Source organism: Ciona robusta, chromosome 8 (genome assembly GCF_009617815.1).
Source record: "Ciona robusta chromosome 8, ASM961781v2".
NCBI classification, from domain to species: Eukaryota; Metazoa; Chordata; class Ascidiacea; order Phlebobranchia; family Cionidae; genus Ciona; species Ciona robusta.
In genome coordinates, this window is record NC_143242.1 from 3,069,983 (window position 1) to 3,087,852 (window position 17,870).

Consider the following 17,870-nt stretch of genomic DNA (forward strand, 5'->3'; position numbering starts at 1 on the left):
CTAAATGCTGTTGGTTCTAGAAAACCTTAAACCTTACTTTTAATATAATTTTACTTCTGCCAACCAAACATTAGCTTTCACTCCGTCCAGGTTTTACGCTGTGGTGTGCGTACCGATTGTATACAAGTTTCATCGTTTGAGTTGGGCGTCATTTCCTCTCCTCTCACTCTTCTCTTCTTAGTTTCTTTATTAATAATTCACGCACTTCCTTCTCCTACTCCATGCAAGAGAAACTCTTCCTTCTTACCGGTAGGTATCCAAGCTCATAAATTGAAAACGAATTTCGGTCGAACGAAATGCCCTTTGACATCTATACGCATATTACAAGGCCTCTTCAGTGATATACCGAAGGATAACTATTCTCCACAGTCTGCCAATCTGTATTGCTAAATCTGACTGACAACACGACTATTGACTCAACCGGTTAACACATTACGTTTCTTCAAAACAACGAAACTCTGCAATAAAATACACCCTACCAAATTTCACCATATTCTGTCATATAATTAATGATCATTTGCGGAAATTATTAGCTGCATAAGAGAAGTACGTGCACCTACTCATCACCTCAAACAAGCGGTGACGGACGGTATGACCAAACTCTCAATAGGCCCTTTACAACAGAATTACGTTCACTTTGTTTCATCGATTGGACCGTAGTAACATTTAATAGGCCTTGCTCTCGTGGGCGGTAGTGATTCATTTTCCGGAATTTCTAAAAGATTCGCTCACCTATACCATACAGGCGTTAGTCACCAGCAGAGCATAAGTTGCAGAGCACGTAGGGTTTTTTACAGCATCAAACAAGTTTCGGAAACTTATTAGAAAAGAAAGCAAACCATATGCCTTCCATGGTGAACAGAACTTTAAAATCCGTAAAGGTGATTGACATAGAAAAGCGCCGATTGCCGTCTAAGCATTATGTGAGTACTATATTATATTACTATAATACGTGAGATTTGAGATGCAAGATTGATAATAGAAAGTTTTTATAGGTCTACCTTATCGAGATAAAATGGAGCGACGGCAGTCTTTGTACAGTTGGGAGAAGGTTCAGTGCATTTTTCATGATGCATGTGAGTTATTGTTTATTACCAAACCTTGTTTATACTGATCGTACGTGGGGTAAAATGGTACATGGGGTAAGATGGAACTATTCATTGTTCCGTTTTTTACTGATTAAAGGATATTTACAGAGATAGATAACTGTAGCCTTGCGACTATAAAATGGCGCTGTTATTGCTTAAAAAATAATCAGGAAATGTGAGATGTTGATGCTAACGTTATCCCGTCTTACCCCACAGTACTATAGTAGAGTGGGGGAAGATAGGACAAATTTAGCACATAAAATATAAATATCCTGTTCCTGTTTTAAACAATTAACAATGGTCTATGGGAGTTGGATATGGTTTTATAATTCTTTGAATGTTCTTTGTTTACTACCAAATGATGGGACGAGAAAATAGAATGAAAAAGTGTCCCATCTCCCCCCATCCTACTATATAACTTTTTGCCTTGGCGTTCTGTTGCTAAATACGCGATAACCGCAATATACGCATCAGATGACGCTGTTGGAGAAATTTCCGCTGGAAGGTGGACAGAAAGATCCATCCAGGAGAATCCTTCCCTTCTTACCTGGGAAAATATTGTTTAAGCGTTCCCATACCCGTGATGTAACACTGAAGAGACTGGGCAGTATCAGTGAATACTGTGAGGTAAATAGGCCATGAAAGACCACATATAACCAAATAAAGAATTAACATGTGTTCTCATTATAAAAATTAAATATATTTTTTCTCTATCGTTTTTTTTTTATATTTTTGTATGCATAAAAAAACTATATAGTAGGATAGGGAAAGATGGGACACCTTCGGCGCATAATATCCGAATATCCTGATCGTGTTTTAAACAATTAACAACGGTCTATAGGAGTCTTGAGCAAATAGTTTTATATTTTTTTGAAAGTTCCTTGTTTACTACCACATTGGACGAGAAAATAGAGTTAAAATGTGTCCCAACTTCCCGCACCCTACTATATGTTGGATCTGTTCGCTTTAAGATTTGCCTTGCTTTGCAGTCATTACTTCTGTTACCGGAGCACATATCACAGTGCGATACTATATTGAGGTTCTTCGAAACTAGCTCTTCCGATATCGCCCGGGACACAAAGTTCGTATATATGCAATACTATAAATATATAGGTTTGACCACATGTATCTTAATGATGCAGAATTCAAACTCTACTGTGGCACGTTTGGTTGAGCTGTATCACTAAAACAAAATTTTAATCAACTATTAACTTTTAAATGTCTGTTTTTTTGTATTTGCAGGGAGAAGACACAAAGTACCGCCGGTAAGCAACGAACTATATATATATATACATAACTTCGAAACGTATAGTAAAGTATATTAATATAAACTTTAGTCTATATAAGTGCCGTCTTTATAATACTGCTTTACAGTCTCGCAGATAATTCAAGACATAACGGGACCGATAGAGCTTGAAACATATATCGCTATTGCTGATTATAAAGCTGAGGCAAAGACACAGATTAGTTTGCATTCTGGTGAAACGGTGGAGGTTGTTGAAAAAAGTGAAAGTGGTAAGTGGTATAAGAATGTCTTCAGATTTAAATATTTTTAAAGAAATGACGACGTAACAGTTATAACTCAGGTCTAATAGATTTATAATAAATGTAGGACTGTCCCTATAATAGTTTGACATTTCAATGGTTTTTGAAATTAAGTTTGCCTCTAACATTCGTCTCGTGCCAAGAGGGTTGGAAATTTTTAACATGTTGTTCTTTATAACAGGCTGGTGGTTGGTGTGTAATACATACGGATCCAATGGTTGGGTTCCAGGAGCCTACCTTGAAAAGGAGGATGGCAGTGAAGAGGATTTGGTGACAGAAAAGGCCGCAGTGGGACAAGGTCAGTTACTCCAATTCACAATTTACAATCAAGTTGTGGCAATAACTCATATTACGGTTTATTTTAGTTCAGACATAGCGGTGATTTGTCCTTTGCATTTCCTTATTACTGTATCCTTATTTAGATAAACCGAGCATGTCACTCGGTCAAACCGGTGAATCATATTATTAATCTGTGACATAATGTAACGTTATGTATGACTGACGCAGGTACGTGGTACGTCGCTACGTCACACTACGACGCTACTTCTAACGACGAGATAAGTTTCCCGATGGGAGCAGCGTTGGAAGTTCTGCAAGTTAATCTAGAAGGATGGTGGCTAGCAAGGTGAGAATTTACCAAGGGGCAGAGATTCGCGAGGTGGTATATTGTAACTAATGGAGTTGTTTCTTAGGTATAATAGTAACGAAGGCTGGGTGCCCGGCTCGTATTTGGAAAAATCAAGACGGACGTACAGTTGGGCGACTGACACAGCACCAACTGAAAGTGTTCCTGGTGCAGCAGGTATATATGGCATAACAACAAGGATCTTCAAAGCATAGCTAAAGTTATATAGAAGGGTGGGGGAAGATGGGACACTTTATATTCTATTTTCTCGTCCTAAAACGTATCCTCACGACTCTCTTGGAGCGTTGTTAATTGTTTAAAACACGATCAGGATATTGGGATATTCAGTGCTAAAAGTGTCCCATCTTCCCCCACCCTTACTATATTACTAATCCCTGCTGGGACTAATGTATAATAATGTGGTGTAAGATGGGTTACCTTTAACACATAGTATCCCGTATTTTCTAATTGTCTTTTTAACAATTACCAACGTCTTTTTAGAATCTTGAGGCTACGGTTCTATAATTCTGTAAATTTCTTCATTTCCTAGCGAATGTGAAAAGAAAATGGAATAAAAACATGTTTAAATGGTATACGAATTTTAGAATCAGTCAAGAAATCGACATTGGCACTCGTCAAGCCACCGCCGAAAAGAGCAACAATCAGAAGGACGCTCAAGGTGACAAGAGGACAAGATAGCATCAAGGAGAAACACGACGAAGACAACCTGTATATAACTTTATTCGATTTTGATTCTTCAATTGAAGACGGCCTTAGCTTTAAAGCCGGGCAAATCGTGAAGGTACAGATACGGGTAGCATGCAAATTGGGATAAATAGACTGTAGTATATAGTATAGAGTGCTTTCGTCTATCACCAAATGAGACTTGTAAAAGCAGATTTGAAAATATGTCCCAACTTGCCCCGTGTTCCAAACACCTCGCCTTACTATATAGCTTGTTCGAAAAATGTCATAAAGATAGTTCGCATTTGATTCTGATATATGCAAAGGCATTATCAGTGTTTTTTTTTAAAGCTGTTTTTTTGCAGGTGATTGAGCAGTCGGATAACGGCTGGTGGTTGGCAACACTAAATGGCGCCGAGGGTTGGGTGCCGTCAAGTTACTTGGAAAGCAAAACAACGGAAGCCGAACCTGCAAGAAATTCAAACCCGGGGTTTTCGGCAAAGATGGTTTTGCCGAAAATCGAAGAAACTGGCGCTGGGCGATCTTACGATCCTGGTCAAGCTAAGCAGAAGCTCATAGGTTCTCCGCTGAAGTTGAAGTTAGAAGGCAAAGAAAGAAACACGCCGTTCCAACTCCAGGCAAATAAACAAGTGCGACCTGTATCTCCTGTCTTTCCACGGAAAGCAGACGCATTGACAGGAAAAACAGGACAAGAAGACTTATGGAGGTTTGGGCTGCAGTTTTATCTATTTTCTTTGTATTGTAAGACCTATTTGGTCATCTTATTGATGACATGCGCGAAATTTTGCTAAGCTTTGGAGCTGCGCTTTGAAATCAAACGTAAAAGCAGTTCCCTTTTTTAGAAAACTTCAGGATATTAAACGTCGTTCAAACAGTGATGAAAACCCAGATTTAAAAACGATATTTCGGGATCGCTACCCAACGCCGAAGAAAAGTCAGTCTCCGTGGCGAAGTTCTTCACCGTCTATGATGGAATCATATCTAGAAATGAGTATGTGTATTGTAGGCGGACATATACGCATATTGAGAACGTGGTAAAACTATGGGCTTTTTTATTTAGAATCCGTGGATGTGAAACCGACAGAGTTAGAGGAATGGTTCAAAGACGTGACAAGGCAACAAGCAGAAGCTGCTCTGCTTGCAGAAAATAAGGTATGACGGATAATATTTCAGCAAGCCTAGACTAGTGTTTAACACTTTACATTCTATCACTATCAGTAACAGTTTTTTATAGTAGGGTCGGGTACCAACTGACATGTTTTCATTCCCCAAAGCATTCTGGTCCCTTATTTTGGTAGCAAACAAAAACATTAACAGAATTTTAACGTAGCATCGCGACTTCAAAAAAAGTTTTTAATTGTTTAACACCATATCTATACCATCACTCTCAGTATACCCAACAACAGTTTTACAGAAGCTTTATCCCTTTATTTTAGGAAGGAAGTTTCGTTGTAAGAAAAAGTCGAGCCGGTGGCGCCAAAAACCCTTACTCATTCACGCTGTTGCATAATCAGACAATATTTAACTTTCACATCAGAAAGAGAGTTTCTGACGGTAGATTCGCCACCGGTTTGTATACAGAAGGTGAAAAATCCTTTGCTAGTGTGAAAGAAATGGTTGATTTCTATAAATACAATACTCTAGTGGTGGGTGATGAGACAAATAGAGTCCGCCTTTCTACGCCTCCGTTTAGTTTGTAGACTAACTTGGTTTTATCTTGTAACACTCTCCATAAGTTTTTGGTTGCACTCTTTTTTTTTCTTTTGATATATATATGTATAACTGCTTTCGTTTTTTTTTTTATTCCTGCAATTGTCTCAGCAGTGCTGTGTAAAGTAATTTATTATGTATATAAGTTGTAACTCGATCTTTTTCAGTCCGATTTCTGTTATGATTTTGTAAAAAAATATGTCTTAGTAACTTGCCAATACACTCTTCATGTTTTAAACAAACACTTCTTACGAATCCTTAGATAATGACAGTAAACAAAGAACATACAAAGAAATATTAAACCGTATCCTTGCGACATCCATAGACTGTTGTTAATTGTTTAAAACACGATCAAGATACTTGAATATCAAGTGTCCCGTCTTCCCCAACAGTATTATATTACGACCACTCGCAATATTTCTGCCTGTCTGTGCCTCTGTAAACAAAGTTTCAGACCCAACTTAAATTAACTACAAATGCAAAAGAAAGATAACCTACTTTTAACTCTGTTTTCATTTTCTAAATTCAAACACGTAAAATATAAGTTTTAAACTTCTATAGGTAGGCTAATGCACATGCAAAACACCAGGTGTCTTTATAAACAAAATCGTAAACTAGTTGAAAAAAGACCTTATGTGGTGCCAAAGCACCAGCATATACACGTTAAGTTGAAAAAGCTTTCCAAAGATTTTTTTCTTCAAATAAAAATTTTCATCGGAATTCACAGTAATTTGTAAAAGGAACTAAAAACATCTTATGCACCACATGTGTGGGCATGGGATGCTTGTAACAGAAGATAGCAAATAGCCTTCTAGCCTAAAGATTGTGGCAATTTTGCTATATGACATAGCCTTTGCTAAACTGTGGCAGTTTATGCAATTCTATAACAGCATACTAACACATAAGCTTGAAGAGTTTCTGTTCTGAAATCCTTAACTAAACTATAAGGCAGATTCTGTAACTGTATAAAGTGCAAGTAGATTCAGTTCTTTAAAAAACGCCATCAGTGAGTTTCTTCATCGATAACAGTGGCTTTTACAATGGTGGCCGTATGGCGCTTGCGTGACCTTACGCTATCTGATGTCTGGTGACGTAGAACGTCAATGTCACCTACGTCATCGTCGTTACGGCTTGGGAGATTGGTACCAGCCGCAACAGTGTGGTCAACAGAAGGGGCACGCATGGAACGTAATCTAAAAAAGGATATAGTAAGTTTGGGCAATATGGTACATTTTTTATTAAAGATTTTTACTGTAGCAACACGATTTTAAAGCGGTGTTATTCTAAAGCGGGGGTAATTGTTAAAACAAATGAATAAAACTAAGGGATATTTTGTGCTAAAGATATCCCATCCTACCCCCACAGCACTCGCATTCATAATAATCATTGAAAAAACTTAAATATTTAGTAAGAAACCTCGCCGGCGTCGTAACTTCTTTTGGCATCTTGCGATTCTTTTCGGGCGACAGAAGCAATTTCTTTGAATCCAGACCAGGATCTCCACTGGCCGGCGGTTTTATGGTGGGTTCGGGGGGCTGGGCACGCGCCTGAGACACGAGGATGGTTTTGTTGCCCCGCTGTTCGAATGGATCGACCACAGCAATGCGTGCTCCATTTACTCGCACGTTAGCTGCTTGCGCTTCGTCATCGGAAATATAACAACAGGCCTTGCCTACTATTACGATGCTGTTGAACACTTTTAACAGCGTGAGACTGGAAAAGTGCATTGATTAAAGTGGTACTATATACATATATATATATATATATATATATATATGGTACTAGGAGAGAAAATGGGACACCTTTACCACATGATATCCAAATATCCTGACCGTGTTTTAAACAATTAACAACGGTCTTTAAGAGTCGTGAGGATATGACTTTATAATTCTTTTAGTGTTTTTTGTTTACAAACGAGTCAAGAAAATAGAATGAAAAAGTGTCCCATCTTCCCCAATGCCACTAAATAATTTATATCATATAAAAGGACTTACATCACGTAACCAACCAGTATCACAAGGAAGCCTGCAGCTCCATGAAAATCAATTGATATTCGTGTGACATGAAATATCTGTTAAAGAAGTTAGTTTTAAATAACCAAAACATTCTATTCTATAACGTACAGCTTCGTACGTCCGTGTGGAGTTAGGTCAGGGTTGGCTCATTACGTCAACAAACAAGTGTTAACACAATGTTTAAGTATATTTGGACCACTGTTTCAATTAAGATCACTGTTAAATTTCCATTAAATAACAATAGTTTATACTCTTTTTTACGATATTACATACTAGTACGAGTACCACTACACAGCTTGTGATGTAACAGTTACGTTGGTGGGCGTACATTTAATCATAGTTTAATAATACAACTTCTTTATTAAACTATGGTTTAATTAACAGTAACATAAATCTAGCCAGAAGTTAAAGCGTAACCACTGAAGATTCAATCGTCGACCGTAATCGTGAATGGTTTATTTTATAAAACATGCAAATCGTATGCGCTTGTTTACTTCATTATGAAACACGCTTACGTTAGGGATGCAGTAACATCGCCTGTTTAACAGGGTTATTGTTTGTTAGCCGAATTGTAATGCCTTCGTACGGGCCATCGCAGGCTCGCGTCAGTAAAAATGCGGTTTCTAGAAAGTTACGTATCGTATGACATCATAACCTGTAACGTAACTGCAATCTCGCCACCCCGGTTTTCGTCTGAATGCTTAATGTTTCGACGCCTATGACTACTACTACATACACTAAATTCTGTATCTGGCACAAATTTAACACCGGAGTAAAGCACCAGGCTATCTTTTCCACTGAATAACAAAAGTCTATACAAACCTTTTTTTGATTCTATATACTAGTACACTACTACATACACTAAAATCTGAAACTGGTAAAAGTAAAGCGCTAGAGTAACTCACCAGCACTGCTAGTGGTAGAGGAATGAACCCCAACCTTCGGGACACAACATCTGAATGATCATTAATTGAATCTTTGTGCCGACTGCTTGCAACATCATATGCAAGCGTGGCTCTGTATTCGCTATAGGACTCAATAGGAATATGGTTGAATTTGAGTACAAAGGCATGCTTGAACCAATCAACTGTAAAATATATTTATTTTTAATTAAGATGATTACTTTTAACACGTAATACCCCATATTTCCTAATCATGTGTTTAACAATTAACAAATGCTAGAGTCCAAAAACATGTGATATCACCCCTGTTTTGATTATTAGACCTATGCTCAGAGTGCTGAAGTGTGAGTAGGCAAAATGTGTTTTAAATCTAGCAAGAACAAGAAAAATGACAAATGTACTGACCAACACATTCTGAAGACAGCAGCATCAACATGTTTGGAATAATTTCAGTAAAATGTTCGTAGTTCCATGAATACTGTTGCATGTTACGCAGTAGAACCACGAGCATCAATGCAAAGTAATGGAACCGCTCACGTATGTCAGAGCAGGAAATCTGGGAAAAGTTACATTTTTTTATTTTGTAAAGATAACAAGACAAACTCTAAACATAAACTTATTCAAAAAAATGAGGGCTATAAAGATTGTTCAGTGAAAATAAAGGTAAAATGGATTAATGTACTTAGGTATTTAAAACCCAACTTAAAAAAATAACCAAGGAACAAATTAATAGTATTTTCGCAAAGCAACAAATTTATTGCTCTCTAAGATTTAGTGCAGCGTGAATTTTTACCAAATATATAAATTATGAAAAAAACTTTTGCATATGGTGTAAAAAAGCGAAGTGTGCTGCACTGATAAAAAAAACTTAATAAGTTCCTGTTTTAGTGAAATAATATAAAAGTATTATAGACCCTTTTCCATAGAAGGTTTTTTAGTATAGAAACATGAAAAGACAAAATAGTTTTATACCTGAAATAAATTATTTTTGTCGTATTTCTTGAAAACTGTTCCTTTAATCTCAACAAAGTTATTTGCCATCATGATCGTTAGAAGGACTTTGTTGTGGGAATTAAATGCAACGTTTAATGTGGTGGCTTCAAACAAAACCAACACAGCATGGCTAACTGTGTGGTGGCTTGGTTAAGAAAAAATAAAAAAAGAATATATATATTAATATATCTATATACATTTAAAAAGTGTATATAGTGAAAATAAATTTATTTATTTAAAATGCAAAGAATTGTATTAGAAATATCAAACATTTTAAGAAAGAAATTTCAAGTCGAAAAATAAAAATAATTCCTAAACAGACATAAAAACATACATACATAAAAAATGATAATTAATATTGGGAGTACTGAACAAAATTGTGTGAGAAGGATACAGACATAAATAACAGCAAGTATCAAGTGCAGTAAAACACGAAAACTTTCTCTTTTTTGTCGGTTAGATTCAGTGGCAGTGAGAAACAATGCATCTAAGATGTCTTGGCCAAATGACGAGAACAAACGATCTGCAACCTGTAAACAGGTGATTCATAAATCATGTCTTGATAATATTGCAAGTTGTAACTATAATTAGTTCTTTTTTTATAATTAGTTCTTAGTTTTTTCTTATCATTGTATTACTTGAACATCACACTTCTTCACCCTTATGTGACAGGGAAGTAACAGTGTTAAGTTACAAGGTATAAAGTTACTATGTAGGTCTATACAACGTTTTAAATGCCAAATACATGCATTACAATTCAACATAGCAACCTAAATAAAGAATAAAGATTAGTATTGCGATTAGCGAATATTTAAAAACTGCTTAATCCATTAAGAGTAAACAATCAAATATTACCAATGATAATGTAAAGGTATTAAAATTGGTCTACAGTTAGCTGTTTTCTCATGTCATTATATATGATATATAAATATTTATATGTACAGACAGTGGCGCAGCCAGAAAATAAAATAAGGAGGGGGTTTTAACCAAAAAAATGTTTAAAAAAAATTTTTACATTTTTTTTTTAATTATATTTTTTTAATTTTTCTTTTGGTTTATAAGGGGGTGGGGTCACGACCCCCTAAACCCCCTGGCTGCGCCACTGTATACAGATTTAAAAAATGCTGCAAAAATTACAACCCCTTACCTCTAGCATATTGTATATGATGTATAACTTTATGAGCGTCTGTGCTCGTACCAAGTGATAGATGATTGAAGTGTCAATGTAAGACATACAGAAAACACATGATATAAATATAACACCTTTTAATAAGTCACAGCTCTGTGCTGGATCAAGCAAAGAACGCCTGGAAATCAAATTAAACTATTTAAAAGTTAAGATTTTGATTGAGTAATTAATTACTAAATAGTCCTGCAGTAATTACAATTAAATATAAATCCAATGTTAACATCGTGCACTTACCGTTACTTTAGATAAAGTGATTGATTTTCTTACTTAATTAAACATTCACTGAAACATACTCAAAACTTTACACTTGGAGTAGATGCTTTCCATGTATTTCTAGGCTTACACTAAAAACTGTGTGTTCCTTCTGAATCTAACTCTCTTTGTTATTAGCACAGAAAATAAAAATGGTCTATATATGGTCTATATATTATGTTTATGTATATATGTATATATTAATTTTATCAAATGATATATATTTTCTTGATATTTTCATGAAGTTCTTGATTAATCTTGCATGCAATAGCCTATGTTTATAATTAAATTAAATTGACCAATTAAATAATACACAAACAGCGTTTACCTTTGGAACCAACAGAAGGGAGCTGACAGCAACTTAAGCAAAGCGAAGAGCACTCGCAGAGGAAGAAAGGTAAAAACGTACAAGAAAACGTCGAGACATAAAAACAATCCATATATCATCATCTGGAAATTTATGTTAAATTTAATTTATCAAACATTATTTGTTGACATACTGTTTAGTAGCAGTAACGTCCTACAGTAAGGTATGCGATAAAACAGGAGATTTAGCTTGGTTAACCTACTACCTGACCTTGAGGGTGCTACCATTAGTGACAACTGAGTGTCTGCTAAGTGTCTAGAAGACACAAATCTCTTTAGTATCAGTATTAGTGATGAGCATCCAATGCAGAAATGTTTAATTATTATGCAACCGCCTATCCATGGTGCCAATCTAACAGCATAGTTGTTGCAAATCCTGTGCCAAACTTGTACAATTACATAGCTATAACCCTATAAGTATATTACAGGTCGTAAAAGCACACATGTTAAATGAATGAATTTATGCAACTTGCTTTATCCTAACACAGCTGGAAAACGACATTCGTTATTACACAAATGTTCTGTTTTATAAACCTGATGCCAGCCTATGTTACTTTGTGGTTATTTAAAGGTAAACAAATACATATATATATATATATAAAACAGGTGGAAAGGGTCTCACCTTTTCAATTTCTCTTGGTTGTTTAAGAAATGTATAAACTCTCTCTCGTCGTTCAGTATACCTCGCATCGTTCTGGTCCATGAAATATCCATGAGTCAATTCTTGGGTAAAATAACTGAAGAAAGAAACACCACCCCGGCTACCTAAAATAATACAAGGATGAATGAATGGCAGGATAAAAGACAGTCGTTAACTTGTTACAACACAAACGTTCTGTTTCATACACCTTGTGCCAGCTTACGAGTTACAGTATGTTACTTTGTGAATGATTGTATTTATGGCTGATAATTTGGACAACCTATTAGTGACCACTGGGTTGGAGCAATTGCCGTTAACTGTCTTGCGCAAGAACACATATGCCAACAATGGTAGCAACGACAATCCATGAACCCATTACCTCTGGGTTAGAGTCAGCAAAGATTCTTCACTAGCACCAAACTACAATATACATTACAGCCTATGCAAGCAAAAGATTTAACATTTATATATATTAATATATACCAGGTTTTCTTTTTGAGCTTGAAATATTTTTCTCCAAAGGCATAATTCTTCACTTAATCCAACTTTTGTACGAAACTCAGTTAGTTGTTAAATTGCTACAAACCTAACTTAATCATGATATTACAACAATAATTTCTATAAAAAACTATGTTAAACAATTAAAACAATAAACATCTAGCCACCTGAGACCTCAGTTAATCTCAGCTCTTGGTAATATATTGCATTATCAATAAATAGTATTATATTTACGCGCCTCTTGTTCCTGTAAACAACTACAACCTCCAGTTTTCGCAGAGCGAATAACCAATGCTCCAGTCTAGTGATCTAGGATTCTAGGTAATGAGCATGAGTTGTGGTTCGCGCAATTCAGCAAAATAACAGTGCATGATCGCGTTGTAAAGAGCGCCAACTTGCGACAAAATATTTGTTAACCCTGAATACCTGTATCACAACACAGCCTTTACCAATGTTTATACGGTGAACATATATTAACATTGGCCTTTAGCCCTTTACATTCCTTCTAAAGCTATGATTGTACTAACAGTATACTTACCGTTCATTTAAAAAAAATGGTCGCCCCTTTTAGTTGGTAATAATAAATGATGTTTATGTAGATTTACTGTTTGGGTTATCTTATATGAAAGCTGTATGTATTTAAGATGAACAATTTAATTGCACATACATACAAGAGTGTATGGGGTAAAACAATATCACATGAAAAACTAACAATGCAGCAAAAATAACTGAAGTCGCATTTGCTACAATAGCCAATGTATGGACGTTTAAAATGCAACTTTAAATGAATGTTTCGTTTTGTTTCAAACAAGTATTTACAAACGCTTTTGAACATTGTTAAAAAACAGTTCAAATAAAAAAGAAGGGAAATCTACACTCCTACATTTCATTTCAACAGGTTCTCATGCATGTTTAAAAACAATTTAATAGAACACCTAGCATTGCGTTAGAAAAATATTGGCTTAATTAACACAAATTCAAACTGGGCAAAATATACCTTGTAACTGTAAGATGAGGAGAAGGACTTACTAGCTATTAATGGCCAAGTTTAAACTTCCAAAAGAGCAATGTTAGTAATTTAAACCGTTGAAAATGGAAGCAATAATCATAAAGCAAGAAAAAACCTCGCGTACACTAAAAAGTACAAAACTGTTAGGAAAAAAACAACTAAAAAACGCAGCGGGAATAGTTGATAGAAACAAAAATGCTCATCTCGCAGTTAGTATACTTCACAGCCTTGAGGATATGTAGAGTCGGCCAACCAGTGCATGTGGCCAGCAGGTTTAAGGCAATAGGAATGCAGTGTGGTCTTCAGTCATCTTGCTCTCTTACAACACACTGGATCACATAACCTTTTTCAAGTTTATATTGCTGTAAGTGTACAGAGTCCGACATCATTTTTCCAGAGAAAAACCAACGTTGTTTGCTCACTGCTATACTTTCCTGAAATACAAATTGCCACAATTTAAGGACAATGTTGGAAAATATACAAATATTATACAACAAGCAAGACAAAGATTTACAATTATCCTAATCAAAATATATCTGAAGGATGTAAAACTGACATATTTTGACATGATTTTTGCTTTAGATTTTTACAAAAAAAAGAGTAGAATATAACAATATTCCAGGCATTGATTCACACACCATCATATTATAGTACTGTGGGGTAAGATAGGATACCATTAGCATCCAAAACCCATACTGCCCCATATTTCCTGCTGTCATTTAATTGTATAAATATTCTTTGTTTACTACCAGATGGGCAGAAAAAAAGGCATGAAATGTCCCATTCTACCCCACTCTACCTGTATGGTTAAAACAGCAGGAGCTTTCTTACATTTGATTTAAAATATTTATTCGCGCTGAAACACATAACTGGCTAAAAAATATACTGGAAAATCAAGCACCACATGCTATTAACTGAAAGGGCAACATGGGACAAATAAACAGATGTCCTACAGAGTGAAATGAGTCCGTTATAAAACAATGCCTGTATACTATGTTCACACTCCGAATCATTTCATTTACCACACAATGTTTATACTATAAGTAACCATGAGTTTATTCTAACAATTAACCATGAGTTTATTCTAACAACAAATACAACTTAAAACTTGCACGCATAACAATTGTTTAAGCATAATGAATGATTGAATGACTGAATGGAACTTACTTTATCCTCGCGTGGCCGGAAAACAACAGTCGTTATCACTCGGGTTTACAACCTCGTGCCAGCTTACGAATTACCATGTATGTTACTTTGTGGGAGATTATTTTGGGGGGATTTTTTTCTTTTTTTATGTATGGCTTATAATTTGGACAACCCATTAGTGACCACTGGGTTGGACCAATTGCCGTTAAGTGTCTTGCCCAAAGACACATATGTCCACAATGGTAGCAGCGTCAAGCCTTGAACTAATTTGTATGGGTTTCAGGCAGGCGCGCTAACCACTATGCCACGGCGAAGAAATAATTATAAATAAAGTTGAACTTATATACTATATTTGGAAATAAACAAATATTCTGACCTGTGCTTCTAGTCTCCGTTTTGAGTTTAATACTGAATCATTTGGAAGAACTTTTAATCTTATTTCTTTTTCACCTCGCAGTCGAACTTTAATTGGAAAAGATCTGATAAATGGAAAGGTTGTAAATTTTATGACTAAAAATATTTAGCAAAATCGGCACTTAAAAAACTCTGTATAAAAAATTCAGTTGCTAAATATATATATACAGGTACTTTAGAGCAATACTTTATCCTAACACTAGTTTTAAAAGCAAATCAGACATGTTTACAGTGAGATATGTATACAACTCAAATATATACTGAAAAAACAAAAGGCATTAGGCAAAAGTGCAATACTTTCAAATTAGTGCTAAGACTGGTAACAAAAAAAATATACTCAAAAATGCTCTGTAAGGGATCAAAATATCAAAGAAACAGCAGGCCTATAAAACCGAAACACATTATTTTCTGTAAACATTGCGACATAGTTTATTGTCAGAACAAACAAATATGAATATCGACCATGTTACAGAATTAAAACAAAGAAAAGTACATTATAACAAACTGTACTGAACAGCGTAGTTTTAAAATATTGCAACACATGCTTAACCCCTGAGGCACAAGATTTTTTTTTTTTTTTAGTTTTTAACCGACTGTCACATATTGCTCTTTATCAAGTTATCAACGCATATTTTTATTAGCAAGTTATGCAGATAATTCATATTTCTTTCAAACTAATACCGAACTGTTAAAACTTATAACAACTATAAGCGAACTTATAAACAGTTTTGAGAACACCTGTTTCAGAATGTATTTTGCATTACATGTCCCAAAGGGGTTATTGGTATAGTGATAATATTAAAGTATTTATTATAACTTACTTATCCCCAGGTTTGATTTCCACAAGTTCCTCCTCTACCCTTGATTGTGAAGCAGTGACTCCACGAATTAAGTTCACCGGCGGGGATAAACAATACACAGGAACTTGGTAGAGTGCACCAAGTTCATCATAGCAGTCAAGCATTGTACCTTTACACGTGACAACTCAATAAGCATAAGGAAATTGACATTATAATAGAAGAATTAGCAAAAGTAAGGCAGACATACCCTGGGGAAGGGAAATATTTGCTCCATCAATAATTGCTTGGGCCAGTGTATTGTCTCCACTCTCTAAAGCAGCAGCTGCTGCTTTTAATGCATCCCAGATTTCTTTTCGACCTTAAAAAGCATTCAAAACTTTTTAAATTAACTTTTGTGCTTGTTTTTGTAATGTGTTGTGTAGCTGATGTAGTAATTTTGTAAGTAGGCTATCCTATATAATACTGTAATAAGTTAAGTAGTATAGGAAATTACAGATAAAACTGTAAACCAACTTCTATTTTAACAACAGTTTATAATTGTATAATGTTTTGTACTTGTTTCTGTTTTAAATCTCATTTTAAAAGTGAGGCCCTATAAAATACACACTAGATTCTGCATTATTCATGGTTGCTAATTACCACTTATGAATCTACTGAAAAAGTGTATCAGTAGTGATTTATCAGTAGTTCAGTTACTTCAGTACTATTAGAATTCAGTTTAAACAAAACGGAGCCAGAGTTAACAGTTAACCATTACACCATACAAACTGTGTGTGGGCAAATGACACAGCAAACCTGTAGAGGTGAAACCACAAAGTAAATAAACTTCATAACAACCATTAAGTACACAAAAACATAACGTTTAATCTGCCATGGTGCTTATAATGAAAACTCTAAATCAGTCATAATATTCCATAGATCTAAATTACAATTAAGAATGCACAATATAGAATTTCGAATCTGTGAGATTGGAATTCGTTTGTATTCGAATCTAATTACAGGAATCGGTATTCTGTTTAATGTTGTCATCGTATGTCATTTCTTAACGTATGATGTCTAGGATATCCGAGAATACCTAATTATTCTGTAATGTGCATCCCTAATTACAATGTAATTCTTTGTAGAATGGGTAAACATGAATTAACCATCAAAAGCTGGAGCTGTATCCCAAAACTCGTCCCTTTTACTTCGTAATTGCCCCTCAGTTAAAGGCACGTCACTTCTCCACTTTGGATGTTCTTTTCGCAGAGTTTGATTTTTCCAAGTGCCTGTACCTAAAATATTGCCACAACATTTCTTCAATGTAATATGTCATTTATTTTACAACATCATATTAAAATTTAATTTATATATTTACATTTTTGTTTACAGCTTATTAAGTATAGTTATTTGATATACCTTTAAAACAGCTACCACATAATTCAAGTTTACCTGGATGTCTTGAATTGCTGTGTCTATGTTCGTGACGCCCACGATTCGTACCTAAACAAGCACCCATTGTGGATCAGTGATCACAACATTTATATTTGGTACTGTGGTATCCTTAAATTGTCTTATTTCATTTTGAAAAATGATCACTGGTTAAACCAGAGATACATAAACAAACTTCAAATCAAACGAAATAAGAAGTTTATGTATCTCTGGTTAAACTCTCTGGTTTGTTTATGTATCTCTGGTTAAACATAATATGTACCTTTTATAATTTTAATCTGGAATACAAAGTAATATATGTTATAACAATGACATAACGCAGAGGCATATATTAAAATAGTTTGTACGGTATATACGCAGGTAAAGCTTGTATACAGTTTTTGGTACGTTTGCCCAAACAATTATAAACGTTTTGGTATACATACAAACGCAGTAGCAACAAATCACACATTCAATTCAAACTAAACTATCTTTCTCATTTTCTAGCTAAAATTATAATGCACATACAGCTTCAACTATTCACCCACGCGCTTGCTTCAAAA

At 35.1% G+C, this 17,870-nt stretch overlaps 3 protein-coding genes across 5 annotated transcripts; 1 reads left to right on the forward strand and 2 right to left on the reverse strand.

Annotated features, from left to right (window-relative positions):
* Nucleotides 1-716: 716 nt before the first annotated feature.
* Nucleotides 717-10,971, forward strand: LOC149732313 (SH3 and PX domain-containing protein 2B-like). 2 transcript variants are annotated; one of them, XR_016385587.1, is made up of 15 exons: nt 717-923; nt 996-1,076; nt 1,563-1,715; nt 2,078-2,169; nt 2,331-2,353; nt 2,463-2,603; nt 2,815-2,931; nt 3,141-3,258; nt 3,326-3,435; nt 3,864-4,060; nt 4,308-4,669; nt 4,806-4,954; nt 5,024-5,115; nt 10,044-10,123; nt 10,858-10,971. XR_016385587.1 is itself a non-coding variant. In XM_089883524.1 (14 exons), exons 1-14 carry the CDS (start codon nt 843-845, stop codon nt 5,661-5,663), a joined length of 1,980 nt encoding a protein of 659 aa, XP_089739650.1. In that variant the 5' UTR covers nt 718-842; the 3' UTR covers nt 5,664-5,915. The 2 variants fall into 2 exon arrangements, 1 of the variants encoding a protein (XP_089739650.1); XM_089883524.1 differs by lacking the exons at nt 10,044-10,123; nt 10,858-10,971 and adding an exon at nt 5,400-5,915 and having other exon boundaries at nt 718-923.
* On the reverse strand, nt 6,169-12,676 carry LOC149732314 (transmembrane anterior posterior transformation protein 1 homolog). The gene is made up of 11 exons (XM_089883526.1): nt 12,514-12,676; nt 12,013-12,155; nt 11,353-11,474; nt 10,731-10,890; nt 9,978-10,113; nt 9,563-9,717; nt 8,996-9,146; nt 8,594-8,775; nt 7,668-7,744; nt 7,090-7,386; nt 6,169-6,866 (listed from the first exon to the last, which is right to left on the reverse strand). The coding sequence occupies exons 1-11, from the start codon at nt 12,554-12,556 to the stop codon at nt 6,677-6,679; spliced, it is 1,656 nt and encodes a 551-aa protein (XP_089739652.1). The 5' UTR covers nt 12,557-12,676; the 3' UTR covers nt 6,169-6,676.
* Nucleotides 12,677-13,164: 488 nt separating this feature from the next.
* Nucleotides 13,165-17,706, reverse strand: LOC149732315 (ubiquitin domain-containing protein 1-like). Of its 2 annotated transcripts, XM_089883536.1 has the most exons (7): nt 17,570-17,706; nt 17,329-17,474; nt 17,043-17,171; nt 16,145-16,255; nt 15,919-16,066; nt 15,060-15,162; nt 13,165-13,971 (listed from the first exon to the last, which is right to left on the reverse strand). In XM_089883536.1, the coding sequence occupies exons 2-7, from the start codon at nt 17,393-17,395 to the stop codon at nt 13,840-13,842; spliced, it is 690 nt and encodes a 229-aa protein (XP_089739662.1). In that variant the 5' UTR covers nt 17,396-17,474; nt 17,570-17,706; the 3' UTR covers nt 13,165-13,839. The 2 variants fall into 2 exon arrangements, with proteins under 2 accessions (XP_089739662.1, XP_089739661.1); XM_089883535.1 differs by lacking the exon at nt 17,570-17,706 and having other exon boundaries at nt 17,329-17,515.
* Between the last annotated feature and the right edge of the window lie 164 nt (nt 17,707-17,870).

Bases quoted from the DNA above. Each gene is read 5' to 3' on its own strand.
- LOC149732315 (XM_089883536.1), bottom strand. From the start codon at position 17,395: ATGGGTGCTTGTTTAGGTACGAATCGTGGGCGTCACGAACATAGACAC. The intron at 17,172-17,328 runs GTAAACTTGAAT...GCAATATTTTAG, and splicing joins CAGCAATTCAAGACATCCAG to GTACAGGCACTTGGAAAAAT. The intron at 16,067-16,144 runs GTATGTCTGCCT...TCACGTGTAAAG, and splicing joins AAATATTTCCCTTCCCCAGG to GTACAATGCTTGACTGCTAT.
- LOC149732313 (XM_089883524.1), top strand. From the start codon at position 843: ATGCCTTCCATGGTGAACAGAACTTTAAAATCCGTAAAGGTGATTGAC. The intron at 1,716-2,077 runs GTAAATAGGCCA...CTTGCTTTGCAG, and splicing joins GTATCAGTGAATACTGTGAG to TCATTACTTCTGTTACCGGA. The intron at 4,955-5,023 runs GTATGTGTATTG...TTTTTTATTTAG, and splicing joins GGAATCATATCTAGAAATGA to AATCCGTGGATGTGAAACCG.
- LOC149732314 (XM_089883526.1), bottom strand. From the start codon at position 12,556: ATGCCTTTGGAGAAAAATATTTCAAGCTCAAAAAGAAAACCTG. The intron at 12,156-12,513 runs GTATATATTAAT...GTATTATTTTAG, and splicing joins AAGCTCAAAAAGAAAACCTG to GTAGCCGGGGTGGTGTTTCT. The intron at 7,387-7,667 runs GTAAGTCCTTTT...GCACTTTTCCAG, and splicing joins ATACTGGTTGGTTACGTGAT to TCTCACGCTGTTAAAAGTGT.